Raw genomic sequence first — 27791 nt, 5'->3', positions numbered from 1 at the left:
ACCTCACAACCCACACGATAGAAGAAGAAGAATTATGATTATCTACTTACAGACTATGATGGAGTCGAATAGAAACTAGTCGTTTAACAGAAATATTTTTACAAAAATTAAACATGGTCACCCCTTACTACTTGGATTTGAGTAAAGCAAATTAAATATACTTTATTATTACACACAAACACAGCATCTAACTTCACGCATGTTGGACTATGTTGGATAGTTCACATGTTGGACAGACCACCCTTATCGATCCTGTAGTATAGAATTTATTGCATATAGAATCGGGAAAGCGAGACAAGTGGACCGGGCGTTTGTCACGCTTTCCTGGCTACAAAGCCGAATTATAGGTGCAGTAATCATTATGAGTCCATTATTAGTAAGTGGAGTCTATTTCCAGCATTAAGAACTTCAGATACTCCATATGTGTTCTGCTACCCCACCCTAACTCCTTCCAGAAGCTCAGAAGTCCCCTGGGATATTCACAGATTTTCAGAGAACCAATAAATTTAACCAAAATCATTCCACAGGATACGAAGGCGGTCTGCAGTGCGTCTACGTAGCAGAAGTTTGGGCTAATGAAGGCCTGGTAGTCAATTCAAGCAATGGAGCTGCTCTCTGGAATCTCCGAAGACTGGGAGCGAAGAGACAGCTCCGAATAGTCGTATACGCTGCCAATGCGAGAGGCAGATCTGAACCTGTTTCGTTCACAGTCGAAACTGCTCCTAGACTATCGCCAAGGACTGGTGAGTATTTCTAGTGTATAGTTCTTGCAATACACGAAAGATTATGATAACCTACTCTTTATACGTGTCAATCAAAGCGTACTGTACGCGGAATGGATGATGGAAGTGGAAAATTCGGCAAAACAAATGACTGGCAAAGACTGGCTGGTAAAGTTATAAGAGTGCGAAATAATAGTGAGTTAAGTTTTTTTTTAAATAAATATGTCAAGGAGCACATGAAACTTTGAAGGATAGTAGACAATGTCATAAGCTGCCGAGAGGTCAGAATATACAGGGTGTTAGTGACATCGTAACGAAAACTTTGAGGGGTGATTGAGGCCATGATTCTGAGATGATATCAAGTGGAATTTTCCGTCGCAAAAGTATGGAATTGAAAATAATTAAAAAAAAAACACAAAAAATTTCAGGAATATTCAGACTGAAAATTCCACTTGATATCAACTCAGAATCATGGTCTGAACCATCCCCCTCAGTATTCGTTACGGTGTCACTAACACCCATACCTACTTGTATGGCTACCGTATGTACTTGTGTGGGGTGTAAGTGACATCGTAACGAATACTGAGGGGGATGATTCAGCTGATTATTCTGAGTTAATATCAAGTGGAATTTTTCATCACAAAATTATAGAATTGAAAATAATTTAAAAACAACTAAAAAAAATCATGAATTTTGCGACGAAAAATTCCACTTGATATTAACTCAGAATAATCAGCTGAATCATCCCCCTCAGTATTCGTTACGATGTCACTTACACCCCATATGTCAGACCAAAATGGACACCCACCGAAAGGCCTTCAATCTATGTGGCTTAAACTAAATTCTAAAAATTAACCTAATTCATGGAATTCCATAATTAAATACCTACTAGAAGGCTACCAATATTAAACTTAAAAGGTTTTTACAGTTTCGAGAACTTTCTAAATAAATAAATATCCCCAAATAATGATTAAATATAAAAAATAATCGAAAAAAAGGGAAGAAAAATAATAGAATTTTAAGAGCTAGGGACCGCTAGAAATTCATAAAATTTCAATCATCACTTAGACAAATCACTGATAAAAAATCCTTATAAAAACCTTGCAGGTTTCCTCTAAATGTCAAATAATGGTACAGAACGGTAAAGAAATGAACACTGTCGTAATGGTATTAGTAATAGAGCCGCTAAATGACCTGTTGTCATTTTGTAATTGTCTTTATGCTGTTTTTATGTGCAATATAGCATTAGAAATTGTACAGTAGAAACTTTCAGTTTTTTTAAACAAGAAAAGTCTAGCAGCCACTGGCTCTTAAACTAGTAGATATATAAATAACTCGTTGAAACGAATGGCTGCGGTGCGCGGCAGATACAAATATACGGCAGTCAATGAACGCTGTCAGGGCTGGCGAAATTAAAAGTTGTATTTGCAGAGTGAATGCAGCGCGTATTTACATTGCACAGTCTGTCAGTGCTGCGATATATCATAGGTTTGTGGTTAGAGACTATAAGCGTTCATGGTTTTGTTATATAAAAGAACCTTAAATGTTGTTTTCGGGACTAAAATTAAATGCATGTGCCAAAGCACGTGCTCGTTTCATGAGACATGAAAAGGGCCTCAGGTTCGCAGACACGTGCTCGGTTCAACTATTTGTCTTCTTCTATCGTCTGGATTGTGGTACCAATGATCGACATTGTCAGGGTTACTATTGAAGCGTCAAAGACTTCTGACATGGTTCATTTAACCTCTACATACTTTAGTAAATAGTAACTGGGACCGACTGCTGGCTTAATATTCGTCTTACTTTCGGACAATCAGGACGTGGGAAGACGTGTACGTTGTTGACAGTAGTTGATTATATTTCAATACGATAACATTTTACAATAGTCTCAATGTGCGGTAAGAATCAGATCTGCCAAAGTACGTCAGCTAGCGTTGTGATGTCCATCAGCATAGTGATGTTCAGTCGATATTAGGTCGATCGATTCTTTTCTATCTAACAATTGTAAATACATTAAATAAGAATTTTAAAACCGCGCGGCGTCCGCTTTATGTGAACACGGGCCACAATGGATTTGGGAGGCATGCAAAGCCTTCACAGAAGGAGTTCGTATATTTCGGATTAAAAACTAATTTGCTTTCATCACGCTCTAGCATGAACGCGTAAGACCTATTGTTCTACAGAGTTCAATTTAGTTATAATCCATATATGAGCGGAAATTTGCCTTATGATCCTTATGAAGCATTTCATTCCACTATTGAGTGAACATGTCTGCTAGATTCAGAAAACTAAAATGAAGCGAAGAGATAAGGGGCTATGTCCTATTTAACATAATGAACTCGCTATATGTAAGGATTAAAAGTTGCCAGTGTTTTGTTTTGAGTGAACAAAACAACAATAAAGTAGTAGTTTTGAATTCAAATTCTCATAGACCATAAATGTAATATTTGATGAATATGGAAATTAGCATTCCTTTGTATTTGGAAATGCGATGTACAGAGGGCATTCAGTAAATGGAAGGACTGTACCATAATTATGATTCATCATTCATTACCCATCTAAAAATGTTTATAGGATGGACTTTCGAAGCAACATTCCTTCATTCATATCTGATCCAAATATCAAGCAACAATATTATTTTTAATACTGAAAAGATCTTATTCTTAGCTGTCCCGACTTCGATGCGAACTGATGACCTTTCGTTTAATGGTCAAGTTGACGACTCATAATCCAACAACATGTCGCTAAGTTTTTAAAATGCGAAAGTTTTTATAATTATAAAATAGTTGTTACATTTCAGACACATTTACCGCTGTCGTTTAGATAATATTTTTTATAGCTTTTGACACAAGAGAAAGGGTCCTTGACCCTTGTAAAATTTAATATTGTCATGACTTTCATGTGAAGGTTAGACAAAAAGTAAAGCAATAAAATGTATTGCAATAACCAGTATTAAATTATAAAGTTATAATTGTAACAATGGATATAATTTCATGGTCCATATCGCCTCTAGAAAAAAACATCTAAGCGGCTTTTTCAAAAATCACATTCGGATGTGAAAGTAGCCGTGGTAGCCCAGTTGGTAGAATGTTTGCCTCTCACCTTGAGGTCGCAGGTTCGTCCCGGCTTGAAGGGCTGCGGGTTCAAGTTCTGTCCGATGCTCTGTTTATAAAAATACATGTAAATTACATATAACAAGTGTCAATATTAATTTCATAAGTATATTTTAAAATTCCTCTACTTTTTTTGATAAACGTCTTCTATCGTGTGGATTGTGAGCTGGATTACCAACCTCATCAACCCTGGTGTCAGGGTTATTACCGAGCCGCCATAGGCCCCTGACATGTCTCATGTAACGACTACGTACTTACATCAGTAAGTAATAACCGGGACCAACGGCTTAACGTGCCTTCTGAAGCATGGATCATCTTACTTTTGGACAATCAGGTGATCAGCCTGTAATGTCCTAACCAAACTAGGGATCACAAAGTGATTATTTGTGATTTGTCCCCACCGGGATTCGAACCGGGGACCTCCGGATCGTGAGCACAACGCTCAACCACTGGACAACGGAGACTATTATTAAACGGAAGTTAAAGTTGATAAACGTAAGTTACACGTACTTGTGAGTAGCTTGTAGCTTGGGAAAGTGTAGACTTATAAGTTTTGATAAACACGGCACCGGTCGACCTCATGTAGCGAATCCTTCAGCCGACTTTCACAACAACCCTGGACTGCAAGCTGTATGCATGTAATATTCTAAGTTTTCCCTCATTATGAAGAGAACAATGTAGATACTTCTCTTCTAACACAGAATCTACTCGGAACCCGATAGTACTAGTCAGTTACTTAGGATATAACGTACAGTTCACAGAGTAAGTAATCATTGACTGCACAAGCTAGACTCCTGCGTTCTGTCACAATATCTGACAAACTCCCCCCTAGCATTATCCCGATTTTTACAGGGTCCACCTACCTAACCTGAAGATTTGACTGGTAAGGTTTTTTAAAAAAGTCTTTTTTGGCTGTCAGATCTTTCAACCCACTAAGGAAAAACCAGCCCGATGACTCTGTCCCCCCTGAGGCCGGGTTAATGGTCTTGTATGAAATCAAAACCAAAGGCAACACCACAAAACCACAGTAACTACTTCAAATAAATATTCGGCGTCTATTTGGTTGTATTGTTCATGGTTGCAAGTTACTCTATGCATATTGCCCTGCACAAAGTTGTGAATGCATGGTCGATGGGGCAATTACTTACAAGTGCATCCTTTGTGGAACTTTCGATAGCCTTGTGGAGTTCTGCTCTTGTAAGAGTTACAAATTGAACTCCAAAATTGACTCCAGCACGAAAATAATGTTTTTCTCGCGTAAAAACTGTAAGGAACGTTGGTTTTATCCACTTAAGCGACAAAAAATAACTTTCTATACTCGGATTTTCCCGTAAATAAAGGATACTCTGCAGTATTAACTTCTTTTTATTTCTGGCAAGAGAAGTGTGTCAGGATCGAAGCAAATGGAATTCTATAGTCTCTGCTTACCCCGGTGGGAAATAGGCGTGAGTTTATGTATGTACGTATGTATTAACTTCTTTTTGTATTTAGTATGATTTTAATTGAAATACATACATACATACATAAAGACAGTAATCAAAACTTGCAGCCACTGTTGATACGATATCGTAAACTGGATATGATAAACCTTATGGTGATAAAGGATCAGCCTATCGCCCATAACATAAGTCCATCAAAAACTATTGAAATACTATTTTAACCCTTTCACGGACAGGGACCATGGGTCATTGATGGTTCATAAAAGGTAGTATGACACATTGGAATCGGAACGTCTGTTCTTGAAAGTGTTAATATTTGAATTAAACTTTTAAAAAGTAAAACTAGAGGCCTGTACTCAGTAGCGGAATCATAGAATAAAGAATAAATAGCAACTCTCCATTCTGCACTAATTCGTATCGGGCGCCGATCTCCCCCTTCGCCCCTGTCTTATCTAAAAAGGCAGTAAGCTGCTATGAAGTAAGAGGGAAAGCGCGCAGACTGTGTCTCGCTCGCACTTACGCGTTAGGCGACAAACGGTTATAATAAGATTTTTGTATGGGGTGTCCGGTCTAATTTTAGGGTTTCGAAACTCAAAAGGTCACTTTGTTGTCCGCCCATCCGTCTGTCTGTCCGTTTGTCTGTCAAGACCTATTTCTCGCGACGTAGTCGATGTATGGAGTCGACAGTTTTACAAGGACAAAAAAATGATTTTCAAATGCAAATTTATTTGCAGTTGGTAAACTTATCGTGATCTAGTCGATGTATCTTTGGCCTGGTAATGACCAGGTAGCAATTTGTACGGATCTCTCAGTTTGCAAGTCCGAGTCGCACTTTACCGGCATTTTTTAATGTTTTTGTGTACCTACGTCTAATGAACTAATATTTTTTATTTTTGTTCACAGAAGCTCAAGAGGCGTGGGAGATGAATTGGGCACTGGGTGGAGTCCTAGGGGCTGCCTTGACAGTGGCCATCATACTTTGTCTGGCCTTCATCGCTACGAGGCTCAGGCATCGAGCGAGAGATTATGAAGGTATGTGCTCGCATGTGGCTTATATAATCAATCTTGTTGGGAAAGATCCTCGCACATAGCGGACATGTGAGCCATTTAAATATGTATAATTGCATGTATATATGTATAACATACGTATATGTATAACAAAACCAGGTACGCTCAACCCTATGACAAGCCACTATTGCTAGCTCTTTGATGAATATAACGGTAACACAGTGGTAACACTTAACCACTGTGTTACCATTATATTGGTATCTCCAACATGCCAAGGAAGAAGAATCTTAGATTTTTGTGGGTCTGCACGTGTTCCGAACAAAATAGGTCGTCGGTCTGTTATTTGGTGACCCCTGTCCTTACAAATCGTAACTTTCCGGCCGCGAATTCTTCCAAGTTAACTTTTGGTATCACTATAAGTGATCCAAGTCGGTCCCTGTAATATACTCTTTGTGATTTAGTCCATACACATACGTAAGACTACGCCTATTTCCCGTTGGGGTAGGCAGAGACCACGTAATTCCACTCACAACGATCCTGACACATCACTTCTTCCACTCTCATCAAAGACCATAGAATACTGACCATAGATTTATTAGTCAATAGATTTCCTATTTAAGAGCCACCATTTTTTAAACGGATCCAGCGTTTTGGTCCAGTAAATGTATCCAACATATTTATTTTTGCTGTTATAATATTTGTACTTATTACAAAGTCTGCGAAATCAATGTACGAATTTCAAATAATTCAGAAAAGCTTGCTTAATTTTTTGTTTCCGCCAGAACGATGTGTGACAAAATATACTTTGTTCAACAAGCACAAAGGAAGTATGAAGAAAAAGGGAAAACAAAGCGTAATAGGTCTAGATCTTCTTGTCAAGTAGCGACCTTCCGGCCGCCTTGAGGAAAAGATTCATTTAAGGTTTTGCGTCCCGCTTTTTCAAGCTTCGTCTACAACGTAGATTAGCGGGAAACGGCAAGTAGCGGGGTGGTGGTGATAGTGAAGATTAAACAAAGCTAAGCTATTTCAACTTACAAACAAGCAGCATTTGCTGTGTTGACAGAGATACCTGTAGCTGTCGACATTAGGGTATAACTACAGTTTGAATTTTTAGTTTGAATTTGAGTTTTGACATTTGCATCAGCAGTCAGTACTGCTCGTGTGCTTACTGCACTGCTTGTGTGTTTGTGTGTGTGTGTGTTTAGGCATCTTAATGCCTAAAGCATAATGTTGGTGTATAGTTGTTTACGCTGATGTCCAGTTCGTTATTAAAAAAAAAACAGCCCGGACTCACCATTACATAAATCACGTTCTTACCGCGCATGCGACCAAGACAGATAGTTCGCACGCGCTCCTTTGCCCTTTAACGGCTTATGGGTTAAATAGACTAAAGTGGCCAAACATTTGGGTGTGGTAAATCGCTCCAAGCTGTTATTAGACCGGGTAGGGAGTGTTCGTCCTTCTATGATCTGAGTACAATTCTTATATGTTAAATATGGCAACCCTTTACCATAATGTCAAACTAGGTGACGTTTTACTTCTTCCTATTTCTGCAACTATGTCTGCCGTTCATACATCGATGATTTATATTCTCTCAATGTAATCCAAGAACTCAGTACAATTCTTTTATATTTGTGACGTGTTAACGACAACAGTGTTTAGAAAGACAATATAGTGTTCGTCTGTGAAGCCCTGCTGTTTTAATGCTTACACCCTCTGTCTCCATCAACCAGCTTTTATATTATATAGGCTGCTTGAAGACACACTCGGTACTGCAATCTAAAGATGGGTGTCTGATGATTTGTTTGGTACTTCACAGACTGCATGTGGTACGACAGTTATGTCTTCCTTAATAAGTATATCCAGATGGTAATTTGAAGTTTGGTGAAACAATCACTGTTTGCTTAACGCATTCTGTTTTTCTTTACTCCCCATTCCAATTAAGAAGTTTGCTTGAAAGCTTGAAATACTCGTAAGTTATGCAACGAACAAACCATACCATGAAACTCTACCAAACCCATTCATTTGTAACACAAACCTCCAAGCTTTTCAACAACTAGATTGTTCTGGACACGTAGATTGAAGACTGACATTTCCATTTTCTCTCGATTGAATACCTGAACACACGAACTCAGTACGTTTTGGTGACAAATAAAAATGGTTTTGCTAACTTTTTCTTTGGCCGGCAGGAAATAGCGGCAGTTGTTCTGTATTGTGACTAAGTGAAACGAAAAAAATAAACTTACATAACAAAACGAAAGAAAATGTGAATTCTGTAGGAATTTTAAGATCCGAATCCATGAAATCCGTGAATTGGCCCTAGCCCTGTTTGAAGGACGCGTGACTTTCAACTTACCTCAGACTTAGCCTCAATCAACCGGAAGGGGTTAGCCCATCACATTTATCTTCTGCTGGTTGATGAAGATTTTTGAGCAATTTAAACAACTGAGTAGCTTTGATTGGTTAATAGTAGCTCTAGCCATAGAGACGGTCAATCAGCACGCGACACTAAACACTTCAAGACTCCGATATCGACCCCGCCGGCGTGGTCGACGATTTCCTTCAATCAGCGCTTATCGCTGTCGACCCACAAGGGTCGATTAATTCTTTCAAATATTTTTCCTTTCAGACGACGCCCTGAGCCGAGGCCATTTGTCCGGCCAAGTAGTTAATGTCATCTGCGGTAAATCTACAATACCACATCAAAAAAAAAGGTTAATGGTAGGCCTGCAATTTCAAATCATTAGGATTTTTTCTCTCTAATGAACTGAAAGGTATAGTTCAGTAATTCACATCGATTAACCAGCTCTTCACGTACATGGAATTAGCGTAGCTGAAGGGTTCTTAGAGCGTACGCTAAACTCATGATATGCGTCCTTATTGATCGTATCACAGATCATAGAAACAAGGGAGATATGCCATGAGTCCGCTTGTTCATAGGTCGCTGGTTCATATTCGGCTCGAAGGACCAATGCACGGCCCATGCCGCACTGTAAGTGGAGGTGTCGCCCGTCATGGCGTGGTGGTGGCAATGGTGAAAACTTAAACTCCGTTTTGTTGAAAATCACTGTTTGTCTATTGGATTTTTAGAAAGTTTTGAAATATTACAAATATTCGTGGCTCGTCACGCTCCGGTAGAGCAGTATTGCCATATGAAAAAACTCGTGTTACCACTCATTTTAGTAAGAATCTCTTGTTAACTCACGTCGGCGTGAAGCGGGCTCACTAAATAATTTCTGGCCGCTACATCAATTTATCTGCCGATCTTTGCGTAGTACCACAAGAGCTAACTGTGGTTGCACGATACCAAGAAGCAATGAATGATGTATGTTGAGAGCGCGTACGTGAAAAATATCAAGAAAGCCAAAACATTGTAAGCATTGTAAAACAACAGAACTTAACGAATATGACAATATATATATAAAAAAAAAAACAAAACTTGGGGCGACCAAGTAGGCCGTCGTTAACAATGTGAAAAGTTTTATAATACAATCGTTGCCTCATAAAGTAATATGATTATTTTGTGCATATTTCGGTCCCACCGACTATGCTCCCGCGGCATCTCTCTATCATAAGAACTCTGTGGATCGCACTCGTGGAACTGCGCGGGTCGGACCAACTTACACTGGTCCTTGAACAAGTCTGTAGAATAATCAAGCAGTTATGCTCTGACCCGAACCAGTTTAGGCGTACCCCCTTAATGTGAATGTAATGGTCTAAAACCTTTGAAATTGCATCCATTAGCTTTATTAGGCTGATTTCCAGTTGATAACAGTCAAAGCAAGCTTGGATGACCAAAATTCAATTTACATCCGTTCGTTATCGACGTTTTATTTCAAGTCATCTGGCTGGTATAATAACTGGTTTTTACTTACGCCCGAAATATTTTAAAGGTGGGTGAAACCACAATGATTTAGTAGACAATATTCTGCCACTCATGTGGTGGTAGTTAAACAGCCCATTAACGACTCATCATGATTGAACGGATACAATCCCTAAAGCGGTTATTCAAATCAAGGTCACGGGCTCGCGTATCGAGTTCGGGAAAATGGACGCTATTAAACTCGCTCGAGATTGTAATTACCATGGTTATGTCCACCAATCTGACATAATATATATATAAAAAAAATGTAATATAATAAAAAAATATTATATTAATGTGTATATATTTTAATGTTGTAAATGTATATGTGTGTCGTAGGTTTTACCTAAATAAACTTTTTTTTTATTACTAGATTGGCTAGTCTAATAACTCCTTAACGATCCCATAGCCAGTGTAGCAGAGAGGACCGTGTTGACCAATAAATGTGTGTAGTAAGTGGTGGGGATAGCGTCGTCTGCTCAGTATTAGCTTACCCGCCGTGCGGGATGGACGCTATTAACATTACGTGCTGTGTTTGACCAAGTGCCAGCATAGTTATTTTTATATTTTTCCATATATATGGAAACTTTGTTTTTTTTTTTTCAGTCCAGCAGATAATTTACAAATTATAAAAAATAAAATACAGGTTTTTTTTTATTTTTATTAAGAAAATATGTTTATTCCAACAGTGACGATACCTTCAACGAAGAACCAGAAGGCAACAATACCGAAAAGGAATTCTCCCCACGGACCTGACGATCGGAATCCGGATCTTATACCACTAAGTAAAGGTAACCTGTCATTTATTTTGCAATACAATAACACTATGTTGCACAAGAAATAAAATAAATATTGCATTGATTTGTATTAATATTTGCTACACAAACAGAAACTTAACAAATTAAATCGTATATTGGCAATAGAGACAATAAAAAAATGTTATATGGAACATAATATATTATGTATAAATGAAATATATCGGCATGGGCCGTTGACTTTCAAATTAAGTCGATTTGGAAGACCTTGTAACTAACTTGAGTAACGTAATGGACCTTGTGACTAAAAATTCAGTGTACAGCCATGAGCAATATAATGTACCCACTTTAGGACTCTGTCGCACTAACATATTTGATTAATATTAATGCTCATGACGGTACCTGTACAAATGGCGGGTCGAGAGCGGGATTAAATGTATTTGATTTGATTTGATAATGTATGAAACTGCAAAAAAAACACGCCAACCCGGTCTGTTTTTTCCGCTACCCTGGTTCTGAGAATCATCTTCTAAATATATAAAAGGAGAAACTGACTGACTGACATATCAACGCACAGCCTTAACTGCTAAACGTAGGCACTTGAAATTTGGAAGGGACATAGTTTAGGTACCGTAGAGGTGCACTAAAAAAGGAATTCCCGGGAACGGGAATTAGCGGGAAAATCCTTTTGTTGGAAAAATCTAAACCACTTAAGATAGATGCTTGAAATTTAAGGTATGCAAGTACCTTAGTCAACTTAAAGCTTAGTTGCAACAGGATATTGCAAAATTCCCACGGGAACGGGAGTTAGCGGGAAAAACATTTGTATGAAAAAATCGAAACCGCGTAAGATACGAGTTTTCAATCTAGCATGCATGCATACCTTATAAAATATAAAGTTTAGTTATGGCTGTATTTTGAAAAATGGCAGTTATGGGGGAAAAATCTAAACTGCATAACTTAGATGCTTGAAATTTGATATGCACTGCCACACACACAAAGATCTCTCTTTTATAACACGCCACGCGGACGAAGTCGCGGGCAAAAGCTAGTTTTTATAAAGCGGTACAAATAGTAACGTATACTACGTACTAATACTAATATTCCCCGAAAGGGATAAGCAGAGGTGTGCATACAATTCGTAGTATTTCAAATAATCGTCAATAAAAACATGGATACAGTATTTATAATTTCAAATTATTTGATTTTTCCATTTAACCCTAAACGTGAAACCGCACGTTGTATTGGATCGATAAACATAAATAAATAATACTCATCTAGATTTCTGCGAATCATTGCCGCATGATTACTACAAGCAAATACGTTCGCATAGTTGTTTATAACATGAATCCAGTAAGGGTGCATTATAAAACAGATATAAAACTGTGCAATTTACTTATTATGGCACATCAAAAGGCACACTTAAGGGCATTGTATTGTAATTTTGACAGACCCAATTGATGCTTGTCATGCCTTCTATGGATGAGAATCACAAGCATACACCGGACACTCCATATAAAAATATCTTTCTTACCGTCTCCCACTTAGCCATGTAAGTGCGAGTGAGACACAGTCAGCTTGTGCTCCTTACTCCTTCGCAGACATAAATAAGACCCAGAGGGTGCCAAGTTAATCTAAGTCCGTGTTCGATATGAGTCTGTGCGGGGCAAAGAGTTACCTACGGGGTATACCGTAGAACCCCTGCCCAGGGATACAGATGAAGACATCAACGACTGCAGAGGCGGAGATGGGAGCCATGGGTACGGCAATGCAGGACGGAAGAAGCGAGTCACAGTGACTTTACAGAGGGCAGCAGTAACTGTCAGTACTATTCAGAAATGGAGGACAGGAGTCCTAGTACGGCTTTGAAATAGACTACTGGGCGCAATCCCACTCGCGTCGGACAGAGTACTGCGGGGCGGAAGGCAAGAGGGAAACCATTGCACTATTTTCAACTAAAAAATAAGCATAGATAATGCTACCCCGACAAGAGCGTGGATGTTAAATTGCGATGACGCAATATTACATAACATAAACATAACGCAACGCAACGCAATATTATACCTACTTTATTCTATGCCACAAGTCACAGAAGGCACCTATAGGCACATATTTCTAATCGAAGTCATAAGAATGAATTTGAATAGCTAAGTCGTACTGTGATAATATGTTAACGGGTACTATCATAGTATGTAAAGAAGAACATACATAAATCCCTTCCTTGAAGGGTTTTACGTCTTATTTGCTAGGGATAAGGCCGGTCATGATATTTTTTTTTTTTGTATTATTCACATTAGTTAATCTAATTTATCGAATGCATCTGCGAAAGATATTTCGGTCTATGCTGAATTATATAGGCAAGACATGGTACCCCCCGTTAGTAGAACGCTTGCCTAGTTTTAGAATTCATGTTTGGATCATAAATGATCATATCACTTGCTCAGCGGTGAAGGAAAACATCGTGAGAAAACCCACATTCCCGAGAAGTGCATTAACACACATAAAGCGACGTTATATTTTTAAGTGTAAACTGTGGGATGAACTGTGGGATGAACTGCATAACAGATTTGTGCACGTCTTAGTTCCATCCATTTTGCAATGAGACGTAAGTGTATGTAACATGCGAAGCGTAAGACAAACGCGACATCACCGCATGCAACGAACTTCCAAACTACGTCTTACACAGATGGTCTGAAACTCAAACTGTGGAATAATGTGAAAACTTAAAACTCACGAAATTGTTAGCCAATGTTTTGTACGGTGTCACAGACTTGCCAACTTATTAACTGTCTGTACAATATTCACAGTTTTTTTAGTTCTAAAGAGGATTGGAGTTTCTGTTTGTTTTAGTGTTATTATTCTGTTGTTGAATCGCAGTTTAGTCCGCCATAGAGACGTCGCGAGAGTTCATTTATTTTATTTTTATTCCGAAACAATGGTCTTTTGAATGTTTTCACACGGAATTCTTTTATACAAAAAGTCGTTTACCTATTTGATTGAAGTGCATACACAATTGAACGCGCTATTTGCATGCTACGCGTTCGCTACCGACAATACATCGTCAATCACAATAAAATTTAATTATTTTTTTTTATTTTATATTTAAAAATAAAATAAATAAGTGAGTAAAAATACGTTTCTCCATCATCTATTGATAGCGGAAAAACAATTTCAAATACAGTCAAATTATTAAAATTAAAATCTTGACAAATTTACTAATGTTCTACCGTATAAGGGTGATTCAAAAAATAAAGTTTATCTAGGAATTAGTTTTAAAAATCATCGACGAATTATGCGATAGAAACCATTATGAGAAAACTCATACGCTCGGTAAAAATATTGTCGGGGACATGTGACCTACCTACACTGTAATTGGCCAGGTTTTCCATTCGGGTTGGAAGGTCAGAGGAAGTCACTTGTGTAAAAAACCGGTCTATCAATTCCTTCAGGTTCGGTAAGCGGACCCAGGAATATACGGGAAAATAATAGGGACAAATAATAATTGTCTGTGTGCAAATCGTATTCGTATTAAAGAAAAATAATGTCTTAAGAACTACTTACATAGTTACTCAATTGGGAATATTGATTTAAAATTGTATCAGTCAATAGTTTTTTGCTCAATAGCTTTACGTAGAATTTAAGCAAATCCAAGAGATTAAAGCCCAAAGTCGAGGAGAATTAGGCAGCTGAGTTCTACAGTCGTTTTATTTTATTATCGAAGCTAAAAACTTGGATCCACTGCATTGGATCGATTGAAACAGAGCACGGATGAAGAAGAAGTGTATACGAAATGAAAATAACAAGTAATATGAAAGAATGCTCAGCAATGTACTAAACTCTTCTATGGTAGGATTATTGTATCAAAAAACAAAAGCTCTACTTATAGAATGGTTACTTTCCGCGAAAATTAGATTTTTAAATAGCCATAAGCAGATAAGGAGCCAGGAGCGGTTTGTGAACTGTTTATTTCATTAAGCAGTCCATGGGAAGAATAATAATTTCTATATAGATTGTTCCGAGTACGAATACAGACAAGATTTTGTCTTTCTCGTCAATGCACCTTCTGAACAGCGCCACATAGAGTACAGAACAGAAGCTGCTTTTACAGAATAACTTTACGGGTGCGTTTATATCTAGATGTTTATTTTGTTTTTATGATACCCTGGTGAAACCTTTTAGCTCTTTGTCCATTTTTGTAGCCAGGTTTTTAATTCTTTACACAAACCTACAATAACTCATGACGTGAATCACCATCGTGTTGATGTCAATGTAGATACTTATCGCGATAATGACTTTACTATAGAATTTATTAAGCCATTATCTTAGCATTTTATGACATTATATCGCTTTAGGCATTGTTAAGTGATCTGAAAAACATGACTTTTAAATGTCTTTTCATCAGCTTGAAGAAGTTATCTGGATGTAATGTTGACTTTCTTTGACAACCGATTTTCAAGAAAAATAACTCCCCTCCGAGGTCGGAGCTAATAATGTCGTGTCAACGAAAATAATGCGTTGAAATGAAAGAAACATGTGCATTATAGAATAAATCGGAGATATTATCATTGACATGTCATGCGATGAACACTACCCAGCAGCTACCAAAACATTCTTTAATCCGGTTCTGTCTCCCAGCGAACAACCAGTTAGTTGTAACGAGATTTATCTAACAAAGTTTCACTGCTCTCTCGTTGTGGCCTGCACTTCATTCAATTTGTATGTAAATTTACGAATTCTAACGGAGAAGTTTACCGTCTTATTTATTTTTCAGTTCCACTAATTTTGGCAAGACTTCAATGATTATTCTGTAAATACCACTCTGCCAATCTTGGATTCTGAGTAAAGGGTTGAACTACATCAAGCTACACCGCATCGCACTTTCTTATGCTTCTATTATTTCTGTCACTCGGTACGAAATATAGTTCAACCCTTACTTATCGCTAAAATAGACAAACACCTGAGTTGCAGAAATTTCTATTATTTGTTTGATTATATTTTTTACCTCATCAATCATCATCAGCCCATTAACGTCCCCACTGCTGGGGCACGGGCCTTCCCCAATTTTTACCTATAGGTCACGAAATATTATTTTACTCGTACAGTCCTTGACTTTAAAGAACTTACCAAAAATATTTGCTAATCTTAAAATTAGCTTTAATGGTTTATCGTTATCTAGTGTAATATAAAGTTAACTTATAAAATTAAAAAAGAAATTTATTTATTCAAACAATTAAAAACAAAACAAACACATCTTATAAATAAAACCCCTCCTCCAATGCGTCACACCGAGGCAAGGTGCCCAACAGGCTGGCAGCATTACCCCTCTGAATCAGAAATCAGAAATCAGAAATCAGAATCATTTATTCAACGTAATTATCATGGATAAACTTGTTGAAGGTCAATGTAACATTTTGAATTTACGTCATTTCGCAAGGTGTTATGGCTGAGGAGAAGAAATGACAAGAAACTGCAACAGCAACACATCTTTTAAAAACCAATGAGGATATACATTACAAGTTATTTAATAACTAGAGGAACACATTCAATACCAGACATTTTTATCATTTAGGTAGTCATTAATCTTATAATAAGCTTTTTTACATAAAGTAAGCTTCACGTGAGCTTTAAATTTATTTTCTGACAAATTTAAAATATTATCTGGTATTTTATTGTAAAAACGTATACATAACCCCAAAAAAGATGAATTTAATTTACTTAATCTAGAATTTTGAATAGCAATTTTATGTTTATTTCTTGTATTGTAAGTATGCCTTTCACAGTTTCTCGGAAGGAGAGATAAGTTTTTACGTACATACATAATGTTTTCATATATATATTGACTTGCGACCGTCAGTATATTTATTTCTTTAAACAGCTCCCTCAAAGAGTCCCGACAACGCAGCTTATAAATAGCGCGAACTGCTCTTTTTTGAATGATGAAAATAGTTTCTACATCAGCGGCTCGACCCCATAGCAAAATACCGTAAGACATTATGCTGTGGAAGTAGCTGAAGTAGACAAGTCTAGCAGTGGGTACATCTGTGAGTTGTCGGATCCTTCTGACGGCATATGCTGCTGAACTTAGCTTGCCCGCTAGTGATACAATATGTGGGCCCCATTGAAGTTTTGAATCTACAGTAATTCCTAAGAAAACTGTGTGTTCAACAAAATCTAGTTTCTCGTCGTTAATTTTAATGTTATTATTTACTTTCTTTACGTTTGGTAGAACAAATTTAATACACTTCGTTTTCTTAGCATTTAGAACTAGGTTATTTACTGTAAACCAACTTAGAACCTGCGACACAGCGCTGTTTGCTTCGTCAAATTCCTCTAACTTTCTGTCGATTTTAAATATAAGAGAAGTGTCATCCGCGAACAGCACAATGTCAGCTTGGTTCTGTACTACATAAGGTAAATCATTTATGTACACTAAAAAAAGAAACGGACCCAAAATGGATCCTTGAGGAACTCCCATTTGAACATGAGAGCCCGAAGAAGTTGTACTATTGATTTGTACCTTTTGTATCCTACCACCTAGATATGAATTTAACAAACTGAGAGCTCCATTATTTAGTCCATAGTGCCTCAATTTCAAAAGCAAGGTCTCGTGATCCACGCAGTCGAACGCCTTAGACAAGTCACAGAATACTCCTACGGCATTCTGCGACTTCTCCCAAGCATCGAAAATGTGTCGAACAAATGTCACACTCGCGTCTGTTGTAGACCGACCCTTAGTAAAACCAAACTGCTGGCTGTGGAGTAAGTTATTTAAATTAAAATGACATAGCAGTTGGTCGAGAATAATTTTCTCGAAAATTTTACTAAGTACTGGTAGAATAGAAACCGGTCTATAATTCGTGGGGTCTGATTTCGTGCCCGATTTAAAAAGAGGTATAACTTTACTGATTTTCATTAAATTTGGAAAAGTGCCATTTTCAACACTCATATTAAAAATGTAAGCTAGATATGGTGCTAAGATATCAATAACAGAGCTCATTAATTTGACAGACAATCCCCATAAATCTTTCGAGGTTTTAAGTTTCAGCTGTTTGAATACTTTAACAATACTACTCGGATCAACGCGTTTAAAATCAAATAATTCAGTGCAAGCAGTAACATTACTTTTTAATAATATATCAGCTTGAACAGGAGAGGACCTGAGAGATTCTGTAGTTTTTACAGGGATGTTCGTGAAGAATTTATCAAAAACTTCAGCTACATCTTTATCTTGTTTTACTAACCCAGTGCCCGATTCTATATTGTATTCTAATTCACGCGGTTTAGAAGCCTTTGTTTCACTATTTATTACTTGCCAAACTGCCTTTATTTTATTATCCGCGGTCTTTATTTTACTACTAATATGCATCTGTTTGGCTGTATAACACACTCTTCGAAATATTTTAGAATAATTTTTGACGTAGCTTTTGAAACTATCAGCGTGTGTATACGTTTTTTCCTCATATAAAGAATAAAGAGTATTTCTACTTTTGCGAATGCCTACGGTAGCCCAGTCACTGAACTTGAATGATTGACTGTTGGTAACTACCTTTTGAGGAAAATTATTTTCAAATTCTTTATGGATAATAGTGAAGAAATCCCTGTAAAAATCGTCAGGATTGTCTGTATCAAAGTTTGGACAAGGTAAGTTACTAATAAGACTATTTCGAATCGCCAGGCTAATTCTCTGACAGAAATAACTACCAGCCCTAGCATCTCCCGAAGCCCCAATAAGACGCATTGAAAGATCCTTAACAAATATTTTTGCTTCTGGACCCCAAGGACCCATCGTTTCAACTGCAAATGGGACAAAAAGGAATGATCCTGCCAGACCCGAGTACTTCCTCCTCTTCAAGGACTCAGCCGCAATAGCCGCTGCCGCGGGGCGAGACGAAGTACCGTCCAGATGCGACGACGCCAGGGTATCCACACAAGTGGCATCCCATACCAAAGATCTGCCAAACTTCCAAGGGATCAGCGTCATTCCATCTGGACGCTTACCATCCGAACGGAATATGCCATTCGGCTCCCGCACCGCCGGTACATTGGCCGCAACGAGTGCTCTGCGAATAATATCGTTGAGCGAGGCATGACGGGATGTGCGACCGGCACTCCTACGACAGGACAAGCCATGATGACCCAACTCATTGACGGCCTCACCACAACAACATCTATGCGGTTCATTAGTCCTAGCCCCCAAACGAAGGCCAACCGCCATAGAGAGGGTACTGTTGCTCAACAACGTTCCTAAATTAGCCGATGGGTATGCTTGAAGCCAGAAACCGGACTCCCTCTCAGAGACAGCAAGAAGACGCGCACGATCGACCGTATTATCACAGCCCTCCAGGAGTCGGGAATGCGCCAATTTACAAAGTGGCTCATCCCAAAGCCTCTGGTAGCTCGGATGAACCGGAACGTCCCCACCGCAAGCCACAACCCAAGCAGCCCTAGCCTCCACCAAACCACCAATCTCCACGGAACCCAAAGATGGGTTAACAATACTACCGAATAGATGATTGGAAGCATAGGCAGATGAAAGGAAAGCAGGAAGCGCCACGTCAGAAACCCTCCGGACTCCCAAACCACCAAATCTAACCGGCAAAGATGCTTGATCCCAAGCTTTGCCACCTAAGTCACAATTTAACACTTTGGAAAGAGTCTCGCGAATCATGTCATCCAACCTTAACGTAAGAGCAGGAAATTTCCAAATCCTAGAGCATCTCAAGACATACATGAACTTAGGCACAAACAAGCAAAACCGAATAATGAAGAGCGCCATGTGGGCATTTATATTGTAAAGACGCTCCGCAGACTCACCAAAACTATGAATGTGATCATTTACGAAAGCTGGAACAGCCTCGTCCAAAACCGGCGCCCCCAACAAACGCAGAGAACCCTCCCCCAAAGTCCTAATGCCCGGAGCCACCATTTCAAAATTCCTTATAATTTCAGCCCTCTGGTCTAAGGGCACAGTTGAACGAATAAAAAGCTCACACTTAGAAAAATTTAAACGTAAACCTATGCCCGCAAACGAAGTTACCAGGCCCTCCAGATCCCTCAACACCATCGAAGCATCCCCACCCAAAGTGCCATCGTCCAAATACCATGCGTTAAAAGGAGAATTTAGAGCTGAAATTATGGGATTTATCGCCAGACTAAAAACGGCCGGAGCTAGAGGATCTCCTTGCTGGCAACCTGTCGCAGAGCTGATCAAGGAACCTCTATACACCAGAGAAGAAGGAGCACCATAACATTGCCACAAATATGGATATATCGCCGGTATATGCTCCTTAACCTCCCCCAAAAGCGCACTCCGGTCAAGAGTATTAAAGGCGTTTCTGACATCAACCTTAAGCAATACCGCTCCTTCATTTTCGGAAACAAAAGTGCGGGCTGCATGCACAGCTGCTTCACAGCCACTCTTTAAACCAAAACCTAACTGTTTTGGTTGGAAGGAGCCGCTAAGTTGAGGGAGAACATGCCTACAGCAAACCTTGGAGGCAATACGACGAATTGTGTTTCCAACAGCAATAGGCCGCACATCCCCATCCTTCTTTCCAAGTGCAAACAAGTTTGCCCCATATAAGACCGAAGTAACTTCTGAAGGCACCCTCCCCGATAACATTATATTTACAAGAGAAACCAAACTGTTCAAGAGAGATTTACCCACATCGCCCGTCGAGCCACACACCAAGTCTTTAAGATGTTGCGGGGAAAGACCATCAAGGCCACTAGCAGAACCACTCTTAAAAGACAATATTGCGGCCAATACATCCTCCGCTGTGGCCTGAGGTGACACATCCGACGGCTGCGGGGGAACAGGCAACTGCGAGGACACCACAGGAGCCGGATGTTTAGCCTCCAAGGCAACCAAAGTCTCCCGAGTAACTGGTGCAAACTCATCACTCGAAAACACCAAATGGGCCGCCCCTCTTAAATCACCGTCATTAAACTTGGCCTCGATCTTCTTCAAAATATCCTGCCCATTTAAATTTGTTCCACGAGAAAACGAGAAATCCCCGAAATCATGGGGAAACTCACAATTATTTTTCACCCTTTGTGTGAGAGAGATTGTCTCCTCGTTCCCCTTAACCACATGCAAAGTTCTAAAAGTAAAAGTCAATAAATTACTCCAATTGACTGCACTGTTGACAGAGACAACCATATCGACTGCCTTTCTCAAAGCTGTGGCAACCGCAATTCTGGCCCCACGGGGTACACGCTTCAACACAGGACAACTACACTTTAAATCTCCCAACAACTTCCATAACGGCTCGGCTCGACCAGGGCTGGGAGCAATACTACCGTCGGCATGACTAGAAGAAACATGAGCAACAGAGCCAACTGGCTGAGATATAAATAAAGATGATTTGTGCATCCGCCCCTTATGTATTTTTAAACCCCTGATGCTATTGAAAAACCGTGGCTCATTGCATTGATTACATCTCGCACGACCGCCCAAAGACAGGGCACCAGAATTACTTCCTGAAGTGGATGGTACCGGGACTGGCTGGGAAGTAGACATTGTAAGCTGTCACATACAAATAAAATACACCAGCTGTAGTCGAAACTAAATCATTCTCATTAACAAATAACAATAATTACGAGTAGTACCATATTTTAAAAAACGAAATGATACAAGTCACTGTTTTATAAATACAATATAATCATTCATATTTAAAATTTCAATAAATACTTAATCAAACTCAAAAATCAAAGATGTATAGTCAATGTATTTTATTTAAAAAGTAGTCTGAATTAAAACTGTAGTAGTCTGAATTAATTAAATAATATAAGTAATCCAAGAAATAAAAATATAAAACTAACAACTTTAGATACCAACATTACTACAAAAACAAACCCAAAACACTAACTATAAGTCATTCCAACTAATCTACATAAGGAGAAAACTAGATAAGTACCATAAACAAAGTACATCAAGAAATAATAAATATAAGGTAACCACACAACAGTAAGCAACAATAATTATTCTTTTAAGTAAAATTTTAAATATTTAATCAATTAGGTAACATTAAATAAAAATCAATTAAAAACAAAAATACACAAACATACTAAACAATATTAAAAATTAAAAAAAAAGGGATTAAAAAACAATAACAATAAAAAAGTCCTTCCACCAACGGCAACTGGCACCCGGTAGATACGAACCCGAGACCCACTAGGCCACTAACAGTCTTGAGCTGGCAGAATACCAAACGCGCTAAGAACTGACGCGCAGCAACAAGCGAAAAACCGGAACGGTTACACCAAACGACGTCAATACGTAAACAACCGATCGTTGATAAAACACAGTGGGTAGATAATTCAACAACACAACTTCACTCAAAAACACAAGCACCAATTAATAAATTAATATTCGCTTTCTTCTTTCACTGCACATGAAGTAGACTCTCCGGGGACTAAAGGATGCAGGCATCCCCTCAAAAATGCGAAGATCTCCAACTTCACGGCGCATAAAACCGCCGTTCATACACACCACAACCCCGTCATCCCGTCAATGCTTTCCGGTACCTCCCGTTATTAACACACAAAGATAACACTTGACGTACTGCAGTATAGTATAAACAACAGACTAAAACCACTTAGTTCTATTTTGACTCAAAACTATAATTTTAAATCCCAAAATAATCAGAGGCCCAAATATATGTCCAAGATGACAGGGCAAAAAAAAAAAAAAAAAACATATATATTTAAAAAATATATATATTTTAAATATTTCTCTAAAATTCATTAGTACATTCTTCTCCTTCTTTCGTGTTTCGTGAGGTTTATGAAATCGATGAGCAACCTGATCAACCCTGGTGTCAGGGTTATTATTGACACGGATCATAATAACTCATACTCATAATAAATATTTACATAGGTATCCACATTTGCTATCTTCAACACCTAACCCAACTAATCTGCCATTCCATCCACCTATTCACCTTTACTTTATTTTGCAGACTTAATTAATTTACCTTATTAAAACTATTTAAATATTCCTTCACATGTAACATCTTCAACAGCTTCTGAAGTTGTAATCCCGCTAACCTGCCATTTCCATTTGCCCATTAACACTATAATGTTTTCTTTGTCTAGGGGTGTCGGAATCTCCGCCCGACCCGCCTCTTTACTCGGCGGTGGTAACCACTCCCGAGTGTAAGAACTCAACCAGCGCACACAGCCTGGCCCGCACTCACTCGCCGAGCACGCCGCTATCGCCTCACGCTCAGTACACTGACTCACAGGTGGGAAAACTAACTAGAACTTAGCAAAAACTTATAGTACTTTATATAGTATCAAGAACTCGACTAGCGCACATAGCTTGGCCCACACTTATTTGCCGAACACGCCGCTGTCACCTCAAATTCAAATCAGTACACTGACACACAAGTGGAAAAACTAACTAGAACTTAGCAAGAACTAATGGTACCATAGTACCAAGAACTCGACTAGCGCACAATGCTTGGCCCGCATTTATTTGCTGAGCTCGCTATTGCCTCACGCTCAGTACATTGTCTCACAGATGGGAAAGTTAACTAGACTTTAGGAATAACTAAAGGAACTAATAGTAGACTAACACATAACTACCCTGGAGTCATTGCCGATCACACTGCTTACGTTTCACATTTAGTATACTGACTTGCCAGTGAGAAAAATAACTAGAACTTAACAGATAGTGGGTATCACAGTCAAATGGTTCATAGAACTGGGCACAAAATCACTGACTCACATGTAGCAAAACTAACTAGAACTTAGTAATAACTAAAGAGAACTTATACTGGTATGGGATAGCCGTAAAGAGGTATTATAAGGATGTGTGTGTTTTTCCTTGTACAAAATCTATAATTATTAAGAACCTAACAAGAATGAAAAAAACTTTTTAATTGACTAAAGTCCATTTACATAACATTTTTATCTGTTCGTAATGTACAGTTTAATTTATTTAGTGTGGTAAAATTTAAGCAAATAAATATTTCGTATTAATAGGCCCATCTATCGACTACAGTATGGTTATTCACTTACAGCAATTATTACGTTAATGCACTACGCTTTGCTTGGCGATTCATTGAACGATAAAATTTACTGATACATGAATAATTTCCATTCGTATACACGAAAGTTTGTAAATAGTGGCTATGTTTGTACCTAAAAAGGTAAAGAGTATTATTTAATGAAGTACGCGTGGCCAATTATTGGTCAGCAAAAATTTAGTTTCGATCGCCATCGACTCGCAAAGAAGAATGAAGTACTTTTTGTAGTTAAAATGGTTACTTAAATAGAATTCTGAGAAAAATCAATTTAGGTATCGACATACATACATAACGGCACATTGTTTCCTTAATTTATATATTATATTAATAACATACATAACATACGTACACAAATGGCTAAGTACTTGTATATGCTGTAAGTGACATCGTAACAAACACTGTGGGGGATGATGGAACTAATTATTAGGGGAGTTAATAAATCAAGTGGAATTTTTCGTTGCAACAGTTTGGAATATAAAATAATTTAAATTAAAAAAAAAATATTGCGCTTGCTTTTCTAACATGATGGACTAATATTGTCGGCGATCCCTTGTCGCCATAAGATTCATCATATCCATCTTAGGACTTTGTATCAATAGTGGCTGCAAGATGTCTTTGATTACTTTTGGCTCTGCCCACCCCATTAGGGATTACGGGCGTGAGTTTATGTATGTATTCACGATCAGAATCATCCTCCTCATTATTCGTTGCGATGTCACTCACATCCTGAATAACAATGAATCCGACATTTAGTCCTGTTTATTGACGTCCTCATAACACAGTATTTTACACATAAAATCCAATTAAATTACTCATTATTTGCAGTTCGTAAAAACATCTCATTTGACTAGATTGCTGCTTATTGTGTCCTTAGCCTGAAACCGACATGAATGTAGTTTTCGTTCTCACAGGAAATAGTCTTGCAAATAGTGTACACAGATTTCCTTTTACGAACATTCAGTGTTAGTACTAGAACTCAACTTCTCTAGATAATTTGGCTTGCTTAAGCTCATTTTCACTGCGCTTTGCTAAAAGGATTTACTGTTAATTAAGGGCGAAACTATATTTATATTTCATTACTTTATAGTGGATGTGGTCGACGGCTTCGGTTTGAAAAATCTGTAATAACCGTAATAAGTTCCAAGTTCCAAGTTAAGTCCAACTAGTCAAATCAGTTACTTTTTACTAACCATCAAAACAGAAATTACTATGGAATTTGTTTGAAAAAGCACACTGTAACGTCATAGAAAAACGTGATAAAGTGTCTGACTTATTATTACGTTTTACCTGTTTAAAATTCATAAATAAGTTAAATAGATTTTTTTTTATCGTTAGTTTTAGATGTCTTTATTTAGTAATCAGAATTTCATTATTTATCTTGAACTTAGTACACGCCCCATCTCATCATCACCATCATCTTGTGTCTTGTGTTGTCTTGTCTTGCTGTCTTGGGTTGTGTGTTTGGTGTTCGCCTTGTAGTCAAAACCTCGAAAGCACCGTTTTGAAACCGGATGTGGATCCGGGTGTATTTTTGAACATTACTAAACCTTAAAATAGACATGCTAACTTCAATCCAGTTAAAAAATATTGAAAAAAAAAAATTAAAAACGGCGCTTGTGTAGTTTTCTCTTTAAGGCGACGTTATATAATCACCAAAATATAATTATTATAAATAGGAAAGATAGACTATCTGTATGACTGTTACCTTTTCACGCTTAAACCGCTGGATCAAATTGCATAACAAATGCTCCATGAATAGAATGAAACAAACGAAATTCTGTCCAAAATAGACAAAGTAAACAAGTACCTTTCAGTGGACGGACTTAGACTCTGTTTAGTTCGATATTACCACACATACCAAAGCTAAATAATAAAGTAATAATTAATAATTATTATTTCTTAAAATTATTTATTATTATTAATTACTTATTGGATTATAATAAGGTTTAATCAGAATCAATGGAGTACAAAATTTAATTTCGTATTTATAAACTAACAAAAAAATAATATCTTAATTTTTTTTCAGAGTGAATCCGGTAGGAGTGGTGTAAACGGGACGATAAAATCGCACCGAGAAGTTGTGACGACTCGAACACCGTTACTAGCAGCACATCAAGAAAGTTGCGTCTAATAAAATTATGTAATTAACAATTAAAAGTGGCTAATTAAATATAAAAGTGACATATCGAGTCGCAATCCATCGATTTTTAGCAAATCATGCCTCCTTTTTAATGCCGTCAATGATTGTAATGTCAAATTATAAGAGTATATTTTTATCTGTTAAGTTTTTTATAAAGGTGAAAATAAAATTAATAGATATCTTAGATATTTATTTTTAACAAAAAACAACCAAGTAATAATTTGATTAAGTTACATTTATTAACTTGAACATAGTTTATTTTTATATTATTATTAATTACAACAATTATTGAAATTATTTAGCTGTAGCTACTTTATTAGCGTACAAAGTTAAATTGTATGAGTTGAAAGGGATGGCGTTAGACAATTTAAATTTCGAGACAATGACTGATAATGATCATAATGTATATAGTAAAATCTTTAGTAAATACTTACTGAAAATATCTCGTTCTAAATACAGCGTTAGACTCTCTAAAAGATAGTTACGGAAGTAAAACTGAAAAGCTCTAAGCTACATCACTGTATAGTTTTGTAGCGGGCTGCGGAAGTTCCGACTAATCGGATTTCACACGAACCGATTTAAACGTTGCTGACACTGTATTCATCCGCCGCAAATAGCTTCAATCCAATTCGTGAAGCAATACGAATAATCGGAAGCTCTGTAACCCGCTTTATTTACTAGCATAAGTCGTGTATGATAAAACCCACTTATTACTTTTAACATTTATTTTAAACAATTTTTTTTATTTTTTTTTTCCCAAATCATCGCACCTTCATAGATTAAAAATATTGTACAAAAGAAATAATTAGTTAACATGTAAATGTAATTATAAAATTTTACCATCATAGAGAATTGTTATTAATTTATTCATAGATGAATTGAGGCCAGAATCTCGTTGTTAATTTAAATTAGAGGCGATTAATATAAATAACGAACACGTTTTGTGTATATTTTACCTACTAGCTAATAATGTTACGTTTAATTAATTAGTTGTTGTAACTACTGCATTTTTCTTAATTGTTAACCATTAAAAAAACTAGTAATTATAAAATATTATATTTTTATTGTAAAGTTTTAAGTGACGACAATTTTACGGACAATACCATCTTGATATTTTCTTGTAAAATAAAAGTTATTTTATTTAATGTATCGCACAGACTGGTTGTAAAAAAAAGGAAATTAATTGCTCATTGTGAATAAAACATGAATTTTATCTCTACTACGCACGAAATAAAAGTTAAAATTATGAGTACGTTTAAAAAAGCGATGAGCATTTTTTATTACATGTGATTCAATAAAATGTCAAAACTATTCCCTTGAGTTTTATTTTTAGTCGATACCTGATTTAGTCTTTAAAACGTTTAAATATTGTTATACTGTATCAATTTTCAGTTAGCCATATCGCCCTGGGAACGGTACCCGCAGTTGACGAAGTTTTAGCTGTCACCGTCAAAAAAGCCATAAAAAACATAAAATATAATCGAATGCTCTGCTATAAAATAAAAGACGTAAGTACTTATTTAATTAGCATAATGCAGTAAAATATTTTTTTAATAATTCGGTAATATAAACTTGTGCACTAAAACCAACAGCTGAAACTAGCATTCAAACTAAAACTCTGCTAATTTACTTTTACGAGACATTTAGAATTTTAATTCTTGCCTGTAAACCTTGTAAGGGCAGAAATGTTGTTCTCTTCGTCCATTTCAACATGGTAG

General features: G+C 37.3%; 1 protein-coding gene across 3 annotated transcripts in view; it reads left to right on the top strand.

Annotated features, from left to right (window-relative positions):
- LOC126382348 (nephrin-like) overlaps window positions 1-27384 on the top strand; it is a 224364-nt gene extending 196980 nt beyond the window's left edge. For 2 of the 3 annotated variants that reach the window (XM_050032156.1, XM_050032155.1), the window contains exons 13-17: window positions 528-743; window positions 6178-6306; window positions 10834-10935; window positions 22999-23147; window positions 25960-27384. In XM_050032156.1, the coding sequence (XP_049888113.1) occupies window positions 528-743; window positions 6178-6306; window positions 10834-10935; window positions 22999-23147; window positions 25960-26064 (701 nt within the window). In that variant the 3' untranslated portion in view covers window positions 26065-27384. The remainder of the gene's footprint in view (window positions 1-527; window positions 744-6177; window positions 6307-10833; window positions 10936-22998; window positions 23148-25959) is intronic. The other variant, XM_050032157.1, reaches the window with a different exon arrangement.
- The last annotated feature ends 407 nt before the right edge of the window (window positions 27385-27791 follow it).

Source organism: Pectinophora gossypiella, chromosome 4 (assembly GCF_024362695.1).
Source record: "Pectinophora gossypiella chromosome 4, ilPecGoss1.1, whole genome shotgun sequence".
Classification (NCBI taxonomy): domain Eukaryota; kingdom Metazoa; phylum Arthropoda; class Insecta; order Lepidoptera; family Gelechiidae; genus Pectinophora; species Pectinophora gossypiella.
Note: the sequence above shows the minus strand (reverse complement) of the source record. Positions and strands in the feature narration are given on the sequence as shown.